We start from the raw sequence: 16,171 nt of genomic DNA on the forward strand, positions 1-16,171 counted from the left end.
CTGAATATCTTCTTTGGTGAGGTGTCTGTTCAGGTTTTTTGCCCATTTTAAAAAATCAGGTTGTTCCTTTTCTTATTGAATTTGAAGAGTTCTGTGTATACTTTGGATAACAGTCTTTTTTCAAATGTCTTTGGCATATATTTTCTCCCAGCCTGTGGCTTGTTTTCTCATTATCATCAAGATAATCAAGCATCTTCGCAGCGGAGTTTTTAATTTTAATGAAATCCAGTTTATCAATTATTTCTCTCGTAGACTGAGCTTTTTGGTGTCATATTTTAAAAGTCATCACCATACCCAAGGTCATCTAGATTTTCTCCTGTGTTATATTCTAGTGTCAAGTATGTTTTTAAAGCGAATAGAGCCCCAAACGAAAATAAAGCGTCCACACTAGGCAGGTCAGCCACCACTTCTTATTTATCGTTGTTATCTCCAAAGACTAAAACTCAGCTTGGCACATAGCAAGTAATCAAGACGTATATGTTCACCTGGATGAATGAATGTAAATGGCCTTTTTGGTCAGCATTTAAATTCCCACCAATAACGGACGCCCAGCTCGCCTCTCTTGCTCCTTTCCTGGCCTTCCGCGGAGCGGCGGGGCCTCGGAGCCCCTCAGTACCCCCTCCACTCTTGTTCGTGGCCCTCCAGGCTGCATGTGGTAGCTTCCTTTAATGGGGGCGGTGCCTGGACACCGGTGTCCCTCGCCTGGAACAGCCTTGCAGCCCAGAAGGAAGAGTGAAGAGCACTAGGCGGCGAAAGAGCGCGGCTTCGGGCGGCCGGGCTGGAGGCGCTCGACGGCTCGCCGCGGGCCCCCGGGACCCTGCTGAGCGCTCGACCAAGTTGGAGAGGCGGGGGGGGGCGCCCAGCCGTGGAAGAGGGGCACTCTGAACTGGGCCAGCCCCGGCGGGGTGGCGGCCAACAGAGCGCCCACCTGTCCCGGTCCTGCGGCGCCAAGGTAGCCGGGCCGCCGGCCGCGGGGTTTCCGAGATCCGCGCGGCTCGGCCCGAGGGCGAAGGAGAGGAAGGGCGGTTGCTGACACCGCCGCCCTTCAGTCCCAGGTCTCTGCGCGACCGAAGCTGGCGGACTTTTCCTTCAGCTCTCGGTTTCCCGGCGGCGGCCGGAGCCGTGCCGGAAGCAGGCGGCGCCACGGGCGCCGGGGGTGAGACCTCGCCGTCCTCTGCGCCTGTTACCTGTTGCGCGCCCTTGCCGCCGAGTCTCAAGTGGGCATGTTTCAGGTGGGCAGGTCCAGCATCCCCAAACCTGCCGCCCGGAACCTGGAGGACCTGGACTCTGTGCAGCGCGTCCTCTTCCACAGGTCAGTGCTGGGCCGGGGGATCCGGGAAAAGACAGCCCTCAGTTCCCGGGGATGAGGGCGAGGGGAGGGGCGACCTTTCTTTCGGGCATCTTGCGGCGAAAGTCTCGTTTGGGATTCTCCTTGGGGCGGTGCTCGCCGCGGGAGGGTAGTCGGGACCTGCCCTCCGCCCTTTCCAGAATCGGACGCTCGGGATTCACCCGTTCTGGTCGCTCCGAGGCTGGCCCCGCGCGGGACGGGGTTACCCATCCCACTGCAGAGAACACCACCTTCTCTAGAAGAGATAGAACAATTAAGCAAACCTGTGTTTTAAACACCTCTAGACTTTCTCCAGGAAAACGAACTGAGAGGTTTGTTTGTATTGGGGCTGTGATTGGAATTAGAAGGAGGCACTTTTTAACAAATCTAAATTCTATCCCCCTCCCCAAGCACACACTCACGTACAGTCACGCGTGCGCATCCACACATGTAACTACACAAAAGAGATTTAGGAGTGCCTCTCAGAAGGATGAGAATCCCAACTTGCCGTAAACTGCTACTGTATTAATTTACTCTGTCGAACCTTATACTTTATGGAAAATAGACTAACAAATATTAAACCCCATTGTAACGGTTAGAGGTTTATGGAAGAAAAAGAACTAAGAATCCACATGGAGAGCAAATTCTATTTCCATTTTAAGATTAAGAGAGGATGGGTGAAACACCAGGCAGCTTAATGCTGCTTTGACTCTAAGAGAGCCTGGCCTTCATAATACGTGATCTGGGAAAAACTCGCTTAGAAATATGTCAAAAGTATCTCTTGAAAGAGTAAGTGGCGCTTGGTAAATATCTGTCAGGGGGAGGCTTATGTGAGTTCTCTCATCTGTAAACGTTTCAAGTGACTCTTTTAAGTCTTTGTACAAAACCATATGAGCTGTAGAAATCCTGTTCTGTTGGAAGTGTGAATAGAGAAGAAAGACGTTTCTGTATTTGAAGAAAAAGCAATATTTTGAAGGAAAAAACCAATATTCAACATTTTTAGCCTATAAATAAATAGTATCCTGTTTTACTTATTCTGTTAGCCAAAGATAAGGTTGGAAATGAGAAAATTGGATAATGCTTATGGATTTAAAAGTATTAGACAATGGTATTCGATTCTGAGGAAATAAAGGCATAAATGGAAAAAATGGCTTAGTACATAAATAGAAAAAATGAACTTAGTAAAGAATGACATTTAAAGGTTTATACAATCCTCTTCTGTTGGAAGTGTGCAAGGAAGAAATCCCGTCTCTTCAGTTTAAAAACTGTCTTCTGAAACCTGCAATTTTCCAGTTGGTTTCCTTCCCCTCTCTCCCCAAGAGAGCCCCTGCCATATACGATAAAATATTATCAAATGAGCAGCTAAAAGGGGATTCTGCTAAATTCCCAAAGACAGTTCTCCCTGCATTTGAAAAAATTACAGTCCATGAATAATCCCCCAATTTATTAACTAGAAACTCATTCACAGCATGACTTTGATAAAGCTGGGAGGGGTGTTTGTTTTAAATGCTTAAAACCCTGGTGCAACAGAATTTCTTCATGTTTTAAATGTCAGGTGCCAAAAAATTCCAAACTGATTAACCCTGCAGGGTTTCACATCCAAAGCACAAACCTGTCTGAATGAACCAGGACAAAAGAATATGTTTAAACTACAGCCATCAAAACTGAGATGATTATTTCAGAAGTAAGTAGTGGAGTGTTTCTGGAATAAACCTGCTCAGTATATGAAAAGCTACTTTATCTGAATTACAAATAACTGCACCCACATGCTATGGGAACCAATGGAATCTGAAACTTCAGTCAGTATGATGGCTACAATTCTCTATTTTTAACAATATGTGAAAATCTTTTTGCTTTTGCAATGCATTATTTTTATCAGTGGTTATTTACTGTTTAATGTTTTCAAACACACTTATTAAAAAATTGGAAACATCTGTAGAGGTTTCTGTTTCATTTCATTAAGATAGATTTTCACACAAGTTCATATTTAATCAAATGCCTTTTGCTCATATATGTAAAGGTTTGTTGAGACATAATGTAATAGAAATTAGAGAAAACAGATAACCTTTAAACTACACTCACCTACTCATCATAGTTCTTAGGCTCTAGACCAGTGCATGGCCTATTTTTTTAACGCCAGTTTTACAACATTTTCATGTTTTTCCTTTAAAACATCCCTTGTAAGATATCCACAAAATTTTGGCAATTACATTAAAGAGACCGGTAGCCTTGAGCCACAGAACATTTATAGACAAGAAAGAATAGCAGACTATTCTATTTTTACATCTTACTTTAAAGGATAACCCTTATGAGTGTTTATTTTTTAATTACTTGTATATTTTCCATTGTAAATATGGTTTTCAAAATGTAAAGCATTAAACTGCTGTGCTCTTGAAAAAGATACTCCAGCCAAACCAAAACTGAAGCAAAGTTGCAAATTTTTCTCTGCATGAGGTGTTAGCATTAAATTGCTGTGCTCTTGAAAAAGATACTTCAGCCAAACCAAAACTGAAGCAAAGTTGCACATTTTTCTCTGCATGAGGTGTTAGCTTCAAAATATGTCAATATTAAAATAACAATAGCTCAGCTAAAAATATTCAGCTATCCTACTTCGTTTATTTTTAAATTATTTATTTATTTATTTGTGGCCGTGTTGGGTCTTCGTTTCTGTGCGAGGGCTTTCTCTAGTTGAGGCGAGCAGGGGCCACTCTTCATCGCGGTGCGCAGGCCTCTCACTGTTGTGGCCTCTCTTGTTGCGGGGCACAGGCTCCAGACGCGCAGGCTCAGCGGCCATGGCTCATGGGCCCAGCCGCTCCGCGGCATGTGGGATCTTCCCAGACCAGGCCTCGAATCCGTGTCCCCTACATTGGCAGGCAGATTCTCAACCACTGCGCCACCAGGGAAGCCCTATCCTACTTTTTGATTAAAAAGTTACATATAGGTTGTCTGAGTCAGGGAAAACTTCAGTATTGCATTTCTCAGTTATTTTTACTTAAGTAAATCAACAAATATTTGTGTCACTCTTGATTATAGGAAGTACTCAAATAATCATATTAGCACTCATTAGAATTTTGCAAAGAGTTTTCAAAAATTTATGCACTAGGTTACTGCAATTTAATCATTCCCTTGGAGTCCTATTCTGTTGCATACTGCATAGTTGTGGGATTTGGCAAGGTTTAACTTGTCTATATTTTCCTGTTCATTCTATAATAAAAAGGGATAATACCCACCTCACAGGATGGCGATGTGAATTTCAGGTGTTATTTAAGTGCTCTATCAAAGTAAAGTTCTCTGAAACAGAAGGGATTATATTTACAACTGTCCTAAAAGAATTAAAACAAAACCCAAAAAGACAGCTATTCCTAAAGGCTCTGAGAAGATTCAGCTAAGTGACTTTTGCCCAGAGCCTAAAGGCTAATGTATGCTTCTGGTCCAGGCTAGAGTGCCGACATTTTGACACCTAAGCCAGCAGAGAAAGTGAGCTAAAGGCGAGTCTCTTAAAATGTTTGATGACCTAAACTTCATGCTTTTGGCAACAGCAAAATAAGCATATTTTAAATACCTCAAATATCCAAAACTCTCGGGGGTAAAGGTGTGCCCCATTAGATAAAATTCCTGATGAAAAAAATATCCTTTTAAACTCAAAAAGTAAGATCTAAAATAAATAATAAAAGCAAAGCTCTTTGAAAATATGGTATATATCACACACTGCTCTGTTTCCTAACGTGTAAGACATCAGATTTCAAAGGTTATCTCAGGGCTTCCCTGGTGGCGCAGTGGTTGAGAGTCCACCTGCCGATGCAGGGGACACGGGTTCGTGCCCCGGTCCGGGAAGATCCCACATGCCGCGGAGCGGCTGGGCCCGTGAGCCATGGCCGGTGAGCCTGCGCGTCCGGAGCCTGCGCGTCCAGAGCCTGTGCTTCACAAAGGGAGAGGCCACAACAGTGAGAGGCCCGCGTGCCACAAAAACAAAAAACAAAGGTTATCTCAGTTGGTTCTTAGCAAGCCTGTATAGTAGGCAGGGACTATTATTGCTGTCTTCAGATGAAGACACTGATCTTGTTCCCGGTCACTTGGTTATTAGTGACAGAATCAGGATGAGAACCTGGCTCCTCTGACTGGGGAATGCCTGGCACTTACGGATTATCAAGCATTTTCATAGTGGTTATCAAATTACTGTAGAGTTTGACAAACATAGTGGGGTTTTTTTAGGTGCTTCTGAGGCCGCATGACACTAATTTATAAACTATGGTTTTTGTAAATCTCATGTGTGTCCTACTTTTTTCTTCATCAGCAGATTGTCAGGCATCAAGGATTTTTGCTGCTGTGTGTTCCTGTTTTAAGGAGCCCTTCCTTCCTTTTGGTTGGCAGCTACTGATCTATGGCAGTAGAATAGTTTACCAAATTTGTTAGAACTTGTAAATGAAAATATAAAATGAGGATAAGTAAGAGTAAATGAATTGGGTTTGGGGCTTAAGCTCTGTGCCCTTTACTTTAGTTACTTTTACGTTTGCCTCTGGATTCTCATCTATATTCCGTTATTGTTCAAACGCAGCATGCATGATCTTAGAACAAGTTCCATACATTTTTACGGGTAATTCAATTTTTATATAGGAAAATGAGAATTTTCAATCATAATGCAGTTCTATAAACATAAGATTGCCAAAATGTTATTCTTATATATTATGACTCTATCCCAAATTTGAAAAATTCCACATTATGAAGTCTGTTTTTAAAATGCTATTTTGCTGAGTCTACCAAATTTATTATTCATGATTTTAAAATGACTGCAGTTGTCAGTATTACTACATAGTTCATGAATTATTATTTCCATGTGCACAATTAAGGCCCTATGAATTAGTTCCTAACAAAACTCTGTGACATGAATTTCTTACCTTGCAATTAATTTTTTCTTAATGGACATGACCTCCTGTGGCCCTGTTTTCATTTGGTTCTCATTGCTAGCTTATATTACTATTTAGGAAAGAGCTCTTGAACCTGCTAAAGATACTAAATATTTAATTATGCTCTTATCTGGTGTATTTAATGTCAGAATTGTATTGTTTGCCTAATTGAGATGGTAATCAATGGAAATAAGGACCTTATGTCTCATATATATTAAACTAAATGTATGTGGGCCTCAGAAGATGGCTGGCCATTTGTGTAGTAGAAAATAGAAAATAAGAATATACCCTGGCCTGGAAGTACCCTGGTGGCCTAATGGTTAGGATTCTGGGCTTTCACTGCTATGGCCCAGAGTTCAATCCCTGGTCGGGGAACTGAGATCCTACAAGCCATGCTGTGCAGCCCCCCCCCCAAAAAAGAATATACTCCGGTCTCAATCTTTTAAATTTTCCTGCAGTTGATAATTATGAAACAGACAGACAAAGTCAGTATTCTTATAAAGCTCCTGAAATGGCATTTTTATTCTTTTCCTTTCTTCATCCTCTCCAGTATATCTAAGGGTATCAAATATTAATTTAGTTAGTATAAATATGATATATAAAGTTAGAAATCTGGAAATCAGATTACCATACCCTGAAAATTTAATTATGAATTTTAAATGATTGCTATTATTTCTTCTTTTGTGAAAGATCAAGCAAAGGTGTAACTTTTTCTGGGGGCAGGGGAGGAATTTTGTTCATTAAACATACGGAAATAAAGTCGACATAACTCAGAGGTTTATCTAGTGTGAAAGGACATTTTTTTTTTTTTTTGGCCGCACTGCGCGGCATGCGGGATCTTAATTCTCCGACCAGGGATCAAACTGGAGCCCCCTGCAGTAGAAGAGCAGATTCTTAACCCCTGGAGCACCAGGGAAGTCCCAAGGACATTTCTTAAAAGATATACTTTTATGTGGCACTTCTTGCTCTGGTTCAACTTTGTGTAAGATAAAAGACTGAAAAAAAAAAAAAACCAAGTCATGTCTTCTAGGAGTTATCATTTGGTAGCAAAGATAGACACATTCCTAAATAGTTTAGATACTAGGCAGACTGGCAGTTAATTATACCAGAACGTTATGGGATATGTTATGAGGGGAAGATGGAAAGAGGAATTCTTACTATAAGGTAGGAAAAGAGTCTGGGAAGACTTCTTGGAAAAGGTACAGCTTAAATTGGGACTTGAAGGAAAATGTAGTGTTTCGGATAAGCAGTGCTCCACAGACAGGGAACTGTGTGAGTAAATGATCCAGAGAATAGCTAATGTTTTTTGACACTTTGTATGCTAGGTATTTTACGTGCATTAACTCACTGGATTCCAAACAGTCCCGTGAAAGAGGTACCAATATCCTAAGTTGCAGGTAGGAAAAGTGAAGCTTGCAGAGATGGGTGCTGAGGCAGGGAGAGGTCTGCCTGCCAGGCTTAAAACCAGGAGGTGGGAGTGGGTTCCAGCCTGTTTGCGAAATGGTCAGTGGGACTTATAGGTATGAAGCATAGAACTGAGGTAAGGCTAAGGGCAGTGTTTCCCAAGTTTGCCTTTGAGGATCACTGGGGTTACTTTTTAAAATAGGGATTTCCAGGCCCCTCCCCTGGAGGTTCTGATCCTGTTGAAGTGGGGCAGGACCCTAAAGTCTGTATGTTTAACAAGCATCTCAGGTAAGATATTTTGATTAGCAAGTTGGACACACTTGATTAACTTAATTAATGCATAGCAGGAAATAAGGCCTCTGATTCCTAGTTGGTGCTCAATTATTTGTAGAATTGGAAAGTTTTTTTAAGAGACTACACAGTTTGGATTTTATTCTCTGTTTAATGGGGTGGCATTGAGACTTATGAGCAGGGTATGAAATTATTAGATACTTATAGAAAAAAATGAAGTGTTATTTATAGTAAGAAAATGTGGAGTTTTGTCGAAATTTAAAATGTCTTTTTTCTTTTTTTTTACTTCCAATAAGTTGCTTTTAAAATGATGAAAGGCTAAGTATTAAAGAGGTGCCTAAAGCATTTTAATTTTAGAATAGAATCTTAGGGATTGTGGTGAGAATAAGTATGTATGTTTTAACGTGAAACATAACTATTAGTGATTCCACCTTTTAAAATAATAGTATCTCTGATTTTAAAAGTAATACGTATTTTTGGGGGGGACCTCAATACTGATGGAAATATTTGTTTCTATTCCTTCCTGGTTCCACTGTCTTCAGGCTTCTGACCCCATTACTTTCTCCATCATTTTTAGCTGGCAAGGTTGCCTTCTACTTACCAGAGAAAATAAACACCATCACATGGAGACTGCCTCAGCTTCCTGAGTGAAACTGGCAAGTCAGCATCCACACCGGCACCCTCCTTTGGGTATCAGCTTCAGGGAAGAGGTGTTAAGCAAGGTCACAGCCCTCCATCTGTTCCTAGGGAGCCATATCCTCCTGCCACCTCAAGAACCTCCTTTACCATTTATGAACTAGTCCCCTGTTCTCTAATTTGAGTGGTATATGGACCTCTCTTTTCCCTCTTGCAGATTTCCAGGGATGACAAACTTTATTATAATTTTAAATAAACAGGCATAAGCTCTGTGCTTTATAGCTCTTATATAAGATAAAAACAATTTTATAAATTAATACAAATAAACTACAAAATAAAATTCAATAGCTAGTTTACAGTTATAAAAAAGCAAATTTAGAAATTAATACAAATAAAACCGTAAAACTTAGGATATTCAAATACGTAGTTTAATGTGACAAATGATACTAAATTGCAGCTTGAAAGTTTAAATATTTGATGGCTACTGCCCAGGTTCTTTTGAGTTCTTCATGCATATATCTCTCTGGGCCATGGGGTGACTCATCTTCCTCATCTTCACTACTCTTCTCTGTTTGGAACATAATATCCCGTAAGTTAAGCCTTCCTCTAAGAAATCTGCTGTGGCCCCACATGCCCTAGTTTGTTTCCCTTTGGGTATTCCAGTAGAACTCTGTATTTATCATAGGACACTATATGTTATAAGCTGCCCATTCACCTTTCAGTCTCTACCATCTACCCATGTAGTTTAAGTTGAATCCCCAGCACCCATCCTTTGAGATCATAAAATAACATTATATCCTTCTCTTACCTGCTACAATAGGAACATTTCCCCATGCATTACTCTTTGAAAACATTTCTATTCATATCATAATATTCATCATACTTTATACATAAAGGTGTATTTAACTTTTCCCCTATTGTTGAATATTTAGATTGCTTTCAGCTTATCACTTTTACAAATTTTATAAATTTTATTTATATCCTTTAGACGCGCAGGCCCAGTGGCCATGGCTCACTAGCCCAGCCGCTCCGCGTCACGGGGCACGAACCCGCGTCCCCTGCATCGGCAGGCGGACTCCCAACCACTGCGCCACCAGGGAAGCCCCACATATCCCTTATTTTCTTAAAAATATATCTCTAATAGTTGAATTACTGGGTCCTGAAGAGTAAATATAATCTAGTGGTTAATGACTTAAGTTCAGTTCTCTGTTGGCTTTGATGCCCGCTAGCCATGTGACCATTAACAAGATGAATAAACTCTCTAAGTTTCAGTTTCCTTATTTTAGTATAGGGATATTTAGTTTATATATTTATATACATATGAACAGAACAAGTAATTAGAACAATGGCTGAATCTCAATAAATGCTAGCTATTATTTTGTACTTACAAAAAATATTTGATGTAGGTATTCGCAAATGACAGGTAAATTTTATCTGTTTACACTTCCAACTTCTGTGATAACACTTTATCAAATTATAAAATTTCAGTTAGAAAATGAACACGCAATAGATTTCACAATATGGGCACCAGTTTGAAGCACCTCTACAACATCTGCTTGGGAGAACTGTTAAAATGTTTGCCACTGCGAAACAATAAGAAAACCAAAGAAACAATGGCGCGTATTTACATCAACAAGGCATTGCTTAAAGGCGTCCATTCCTTGCGCGTATGGAGAAGTAAAGGGTAGCTTTCTTTACCTCAAGGGAAACTCAGGCGGAGCGCCTCTAAGGTTTTGGACAGCTGTTCAGCGTAGAAACAAAGTGCAAACTGCAAGAAAACAAAACAGTGGGCCTCCGCCAGGTTTAATAAATTACGCTGCTCCAAAGGAGTGTTTAGGAGAGCGGAAATGGTTAAGTTTCAGCTTCTTCCATTCCTCCAGGATACCCTCCTGGAAATTCGAGTTCCTTGGCTCCTTTCAGTCGTCTCGGTTCTCTCAGGGAAGCTTCCTCGTCTCCCTGGCAACCTGAGCTGCCACCAATTGAAGCTGAGGATTGGTGGTCACCTGTCCCCTACCCCTTCCCGAGCGGAGGCAACATGGCGGCCCCGGTAAGCAGTAGCTGCGAGATTTGAATTACCCTACTTGTAGCTGCTGCGTCCCTGCTGATGGCGTCTCCGGCGTTGTGCGGTTCACGTCAGAGCCCAGAGGGACTCCCTGGAGACCCTTCCTCACAAGAAGAAGATGAGGATTGTGATCCTGAAGATCCGGTCAGCGACTCGGGTTCATACTCCTCTACAAGTACCGATCATGAGTAAGGTTCTCGAAGAGGGACAATTAAATCCATTCCTTCTGCCTCGAGAGTGTACACGTGGGCTGGGGGGAATTCGAGAGTGTTGGCGTGGTAGAGACCGAGTGTTTGAGGTTCTATAATAAGTGGGGTTTATTTGCACCACGTTTCAATTGTGTGATAATGTGAGACGAAATGACTGTCCATTCTTTGTTACTTTAGGCTTCTGTGATTTTCAGAGGAGGAGGTTCTCTTCTTTGTGGTGGATTCTGTAATATATGAGAGTGTATCTATCTGTTAGAATGTTCATAAAATTCTGTTCTGTCGCAGTGTCTTCTTGCTTTGGTGTCATGATCTTTGTGACTTTAACCTCAGTGTTTAGAGTGAAGTGACACCCTCCACGTTTTATGTCAACTATTTAAATTATGTAGATTTTTCTGGTTATAAAAATGAATATATATATAAAAGAAAGAAAATCCACCCTAGCCTCACCATCGAGAACAACCTCTCAGCATTTTTGGGGGTATTTCTGCTGTATTTTCCTATACATTCCCATGGTTTTCTTGTTTTCTATTTTATGTTATAATGTAATTTTTAAATACAGAATATCTAAGTGTTATTTTCTACTTTCTTATCCCTAAAAATAATGAAAAAGTTATTTTTATTCACAGTACCCAATGCTACTTCAGTTTTGAAGGAATTTATCCCTTACTGCTATGCACTAGAAAAGTCAAAGTAATTAGCTGTAGCTTGAAATGACTAGCATTGAAAAGGTTCTGGTGCCAAAACATCAATCAGTGACTGCCATATATAGTCATTTTTAGGATGACATTTTATGTGTATTTAGAAATAACAGTTACAGGTATTTAATGTGTATTTAGGAGTATCAGTTACTTGGCAATTATTTTCACCCATAGGTATGTAAAACATTTTTATCATTATCTTTAAAAGCACAAGGGAGAAAACCATCACTAATGGCTGCTTAATTATATTCTAGAGGCTTAATGAGGACAGATTATATTCTGGAAGACTTGAACAAATTTAAGGATCAAATACTTTGTACAATCTTCTACTGTGGTCGTTTAAAAAATAATTACAAAATTCATGGCTATCAAGCAAGGCTGCTGGAAGGAAGTATGGATTATGTAGAACCTTATTTGGTCTTGCTATGGGAGCCATAGACAGTGTGAGATTCAAATTCTTGCTTTCTCTACATCTTAGAATCACACATTTTTAACCCAGAGAGAATCTATAATATTCCCATGGTCACACAGCCAAATGTTGTCAGTGGAGAAATTTAAGAGACCTGATTTCAAATGGGGTGCATTGATTTTGATGAGTGAATAAATGAGCTAGTCCTTTTTTCTAGGAAATAAGCAAGCTGAGAACTCGAGTTAGAAAACTTATTTCAAAGCATTTTGTGATTTGGAATACATGTGTGCATATATATATATATACACATATATATAATATTTTAGTTTTTAAAAAAATGGGCATTAAACTTTCTATATCAGTCATTCACTGATCACTCCACATATTCCAGTGTCTTTATCATCCTAATAATAAAAGTACAGGAAATCTCGATTGTAAACTGTTTGGCTGGTCTGTATTTCAAGCCCTACCAAGATTCAGATTTTATGCCTGTCGCTTCTTGGTGTTTAGGACATGAGAGTTGATATACACTGACCAGGTAGCCTTCTGTTCTGTTTCTTCCTTATGGTATTTACTTCCCTAAGCTGCAGCGTCACCAATGCAAAAGGTGGGCTTCCCGGCATGGACAGGACACTGGAACATGTGGATCCAAGGTATAGGGAGGCGAACCTAAGCTTTCTCATCAAAGCTAAGAGATATGAATTGCCTATTGTCTTTCATTGCCTACATGGAGGTTATTAAAGAAGTTATGCTACTTATTGATTCACATAAAGTATCCTGAACTTTCAGGGTTCTAGTTAATTTCTGCATATTCTTTCTGGAGATTATCATTGTTTCTTGCATGCTTTGAAACTGAAAACCAGTTTGAGCTGCAAGTGATTGTCAATATAGAATTAATAAGTTTATCATTTTTTAGATAAAATGTCTTTAGGGTAATTCTGGTATAGTACTCTTAATAGGGTTGTTTAAGACTTATAAGAGAACATTTTTAGGTTGGTGCAGTACATCTTAACCTGGCATATTGGCAAGTTCCTGTGGAAGCTTCAGAGGTAATACTGGAGGGTGGGTTGGGTTGAGGAAACTGTTAACTAGTTTCAGTATTAAAAAAAAAAAAATTATTTATTTACTTATTTGGTTGCACCGGGTCATAGTTGAGGCAGGTGGGCTCCTTAGTTGCGACTCTCGGGCTCCTTAGTTGCGGTGTGTGGGCTCTTTAGTTGTGGCGTGCAAACTCTTGTTGTGGCATGCATGAGGGATCTAGTTCCTTAACCAGGGATTGAACCTGGGCCCCCTGCATTGGGAGCATGGAGTCTTATCCACGGCACCACTAGGGAAGTCCTGACTAGTTTCAATGTTGAAATAACAGAAATCATACATTTACTTGCAATAATGCCATGCCTTCTTTGCTTTGGTTTACAATTACCCAACTCACTGAAGCCACATTGGTTCATGTTGGCCGAAGTCATCCATTTTATGACTTAAATTTTTGATTTTTCAGAGTGAATTGTTTATTGTTGTGAGTTTTAAAGCCTTGACTGATGGAGAGAAAAAAAGAATACTTTGCCAAGAGAATTTAGCTATAAAATGCTAAGGAGCTTCCACTGACAATAAGAAGAATGACTGGAGAAGAAGGAAAATACGTCCTTTAAGGTTTTTTTTCTGGGTTTTTTAAACAACTTTACTGAAGTATAATTGACATACAATAAACTGTACATATTTGAAGTGTACGGTTAAGCTTTGATAAGTTTTGACATGTATATATCTGTCAAGATAATGAACATATCCATCTCGTCCAAAAGTTTCCCCGTGTGCCTCCCTCATACTACTCATGCCTGCCTCACTGTTTATAACCCCTAATCTGCTTTCTGTAATGATAGCTGAGTTTGTGTTTTCTAGAGTCTTATAAAAATGGAGGTATGTAGTATGGACTCCCTTTTTTGTCTGGCTTCTTTTAATCAGCATAATTATTTTGAGACCATTCATTTTGTTGCCTATATGTTGTTCGTTCGTTTTTATTTCTGAGTAGGATTTATTTTTGAATAGGATTCCATTTATTTCTGAATAGGATTTCCTTTTTATTTCTAAATAGGATTCAGCATAATTATTTTTTTTCTTTGTGATTATTCAGCATAATTATTTTGAGACTCATTCATGTTGTTGCCTAGATGTAGTTCTTACCTTTTTATTTCTGAACTGGATTCCATGGATATATCAAAATTTATCTTTTTCTTGGGTTTTAACTTGGGAATGTGCTACTCGAAGAATAAAAATATTTCATTCAAAGTTGTGATGCAATATATTAATATCAATTTAGTATAATATTTTCCTTTTCCTCTCCTGCTCTGAACCTTGACTTTTTCCTTTTAATTTAATTTTTCTTTTATCAAATTATATAGATTAAAAAGTCAAATAGTATGTAACTAGGTTTATGATGAGACATGGTAATTCTCTGCCAGCATCTCTGTATGCTTCCAGCTCAGCATGTTTGAAGAGAATTCATTGTCTGCCTTGTTTCTCCTCTAGTGTTGCCCATCTCATTTGCTGACCTCACTCTCTTCTTACTCAGGTCCTCAGATCTAGTAAGTCTCCAGTCCTGTTGACTTGCTTTTCTGATATCCACCCCATCCCCTCCTCCTGCTTCTCACAGGCACTGCCTTACTTAAAGGGCTTGCGTCTCCCATACACCAGTTGTCTAACTGGTTTGGGTGCCTCTAATTTCTCCTGTTTTCAGTCTTTCTCCCATACAGCTGCCAGAGTTTGCTTTCTAAAATAATTTTTCTCTTAGAGAACCTACTACAAAAAGATATAATGTGGCAGTTTGGATCAAAAATAGAATTAAACACATGCATGAATATTACCAGTGAAACTAACTAAAATGAAGTAAATATCCATGTGCTTAACCAGGTCATCCCTGTGATCAGGAGGAGAAGGCTGAGATTTAAAAACTAACAGTAATACTTCAGGTTTGTTTGCTGATGACTGTGTTATTCAGAGAATTCAACCACTTCAATTACAATGGAATGTCTTTATAATGTAGCCTGAAATAACTGAGACTTTTGAAAATGAGACTAATTCTGTTAGTATTCATAGCACATTTACAGTGTCGGAATAATTTTTTCAACAGATTATTATGAGAGGCATCCTAGTACAGAGTAATAAGTACTAGATTAAGAGTAGGAGTCAGACAACCTGAAAGTGTTAACATTTTCATTTCATCAAGTTTTCTCTGGTCTTGAGGGATTCAGAATTAGGAGAATTCTTGGTTATAATTTACTGTTTTACAAGATGTCTCAAGACTCCTATATACTAAGGGGCAAGTACTTAAAGAGAAAATAAAGGCTGAATATGTAAGCATTTCTACTTCTTTGGAAATGAAGTCTTTGTGTAGATGACCTAGAAAAGACATGCTTTTCTTTAACACGAAAACTATCTTCCTGGTACTGGGAAACTTGATGGGCCTTCATCTATTTTGACTTTTATTTCAAAATTTAAAATATTAGGACAATTGTGTTAGGGCAGTGGAACTGTATGTTACTATATGATACTATAATATCATATAGTATCTGTATAATACTATACAGATACTGTATGTATCTGTATGATACTATAATTATTCTATAATGGTGGATGATACATGTCATTATACATTTGTCCAAACCCATAGATTGTACACCATGAGAGTAAACCATAATGTAAGTTGTGGATTTGAGGTGACTATGTCGTGTCAATGTAGGTTCATCGATTGTAACAAATGTACCACTCTCGTGAGGGATGTTGATAATGGAGGAGGCCATACAAGTGCGGGGCCAAGGAGTATATGGGAAGTCACTCTACCTTCTGCTCAGTTTTGCTGTGAACCTGAAACTGCTCTAAAAAAAGAAAAGTCTTTTAAATCATTTTTCTACTCAAAAGCTTGATGGCCTCCCAAATAAACTCCAGATTCCTTACGATGCTTTTTAAAGCTCTTTTAGGTCTGTCCCTAGCCTATCTGATCTCATCTTTGATGATCTTCCTTTAAGTCACCTGTATTCCTGTTTGTCTTAGCTCTGGCCACTATTTAAAAAACATCCTAGGGAATTAATTCCCTGGCTGTCCAGTGGTTAGGACTCTGCACTTCCATTGCAGGGGGCATGGGTTCGATCCGTGGTTAGGGAACTAAGATCCCACGAGACATGTGGTGTGGCCAAAAAAAAAAAAAAAAAACCTAGACTGGGTGGCTTATAAACCATAG

At 39.5% G+C, this 16,171-nt stretch overlaps 1 protein-coding gene across 3 annotated transcripts in view; it reads left to right on the plus strand.

Annotated features, from left to right (window-relative positions):
• Nucleotides 1-1,223: 1,223 nt before the first annotated feature.
• INTU (inturned planar cell polarity protein) overlaps nt 1,224-16,171 on the plus strand; it is a gene marked incomplete at its 5' end in the record, with an annotated part of 79,002 nt that continues 64,054 nt past the window's right edge. For 2 of the 3 annotated variants that reach the window (XM_082653562.1, XM_082653563.1), the window contains one exon: nt 10,667-10,812. In XM_082653562.1, coding sequence (XP_082509688.1) covers nt 10,667-10,812 — 146 coding nt within the window. Of the gene's footprint in view, nt 1,313-10,666; nt 10,813-16,171 lie in introns of those variants that run through there. The other variant, XM_082653564.1, reaches the window with a different exon arrangement.

Source organism: Grampus griseus (genome assembly GCF_964374135.1).
Source record: "Grampus griseus genome assembly, chromosome: 4".
NCBI classification, from domain to species: Eukaryota; Metazoa; Chordata; class Mammalia; order Artiodactyla; family Delphinidae; genus Grampus; species Grampus griseus.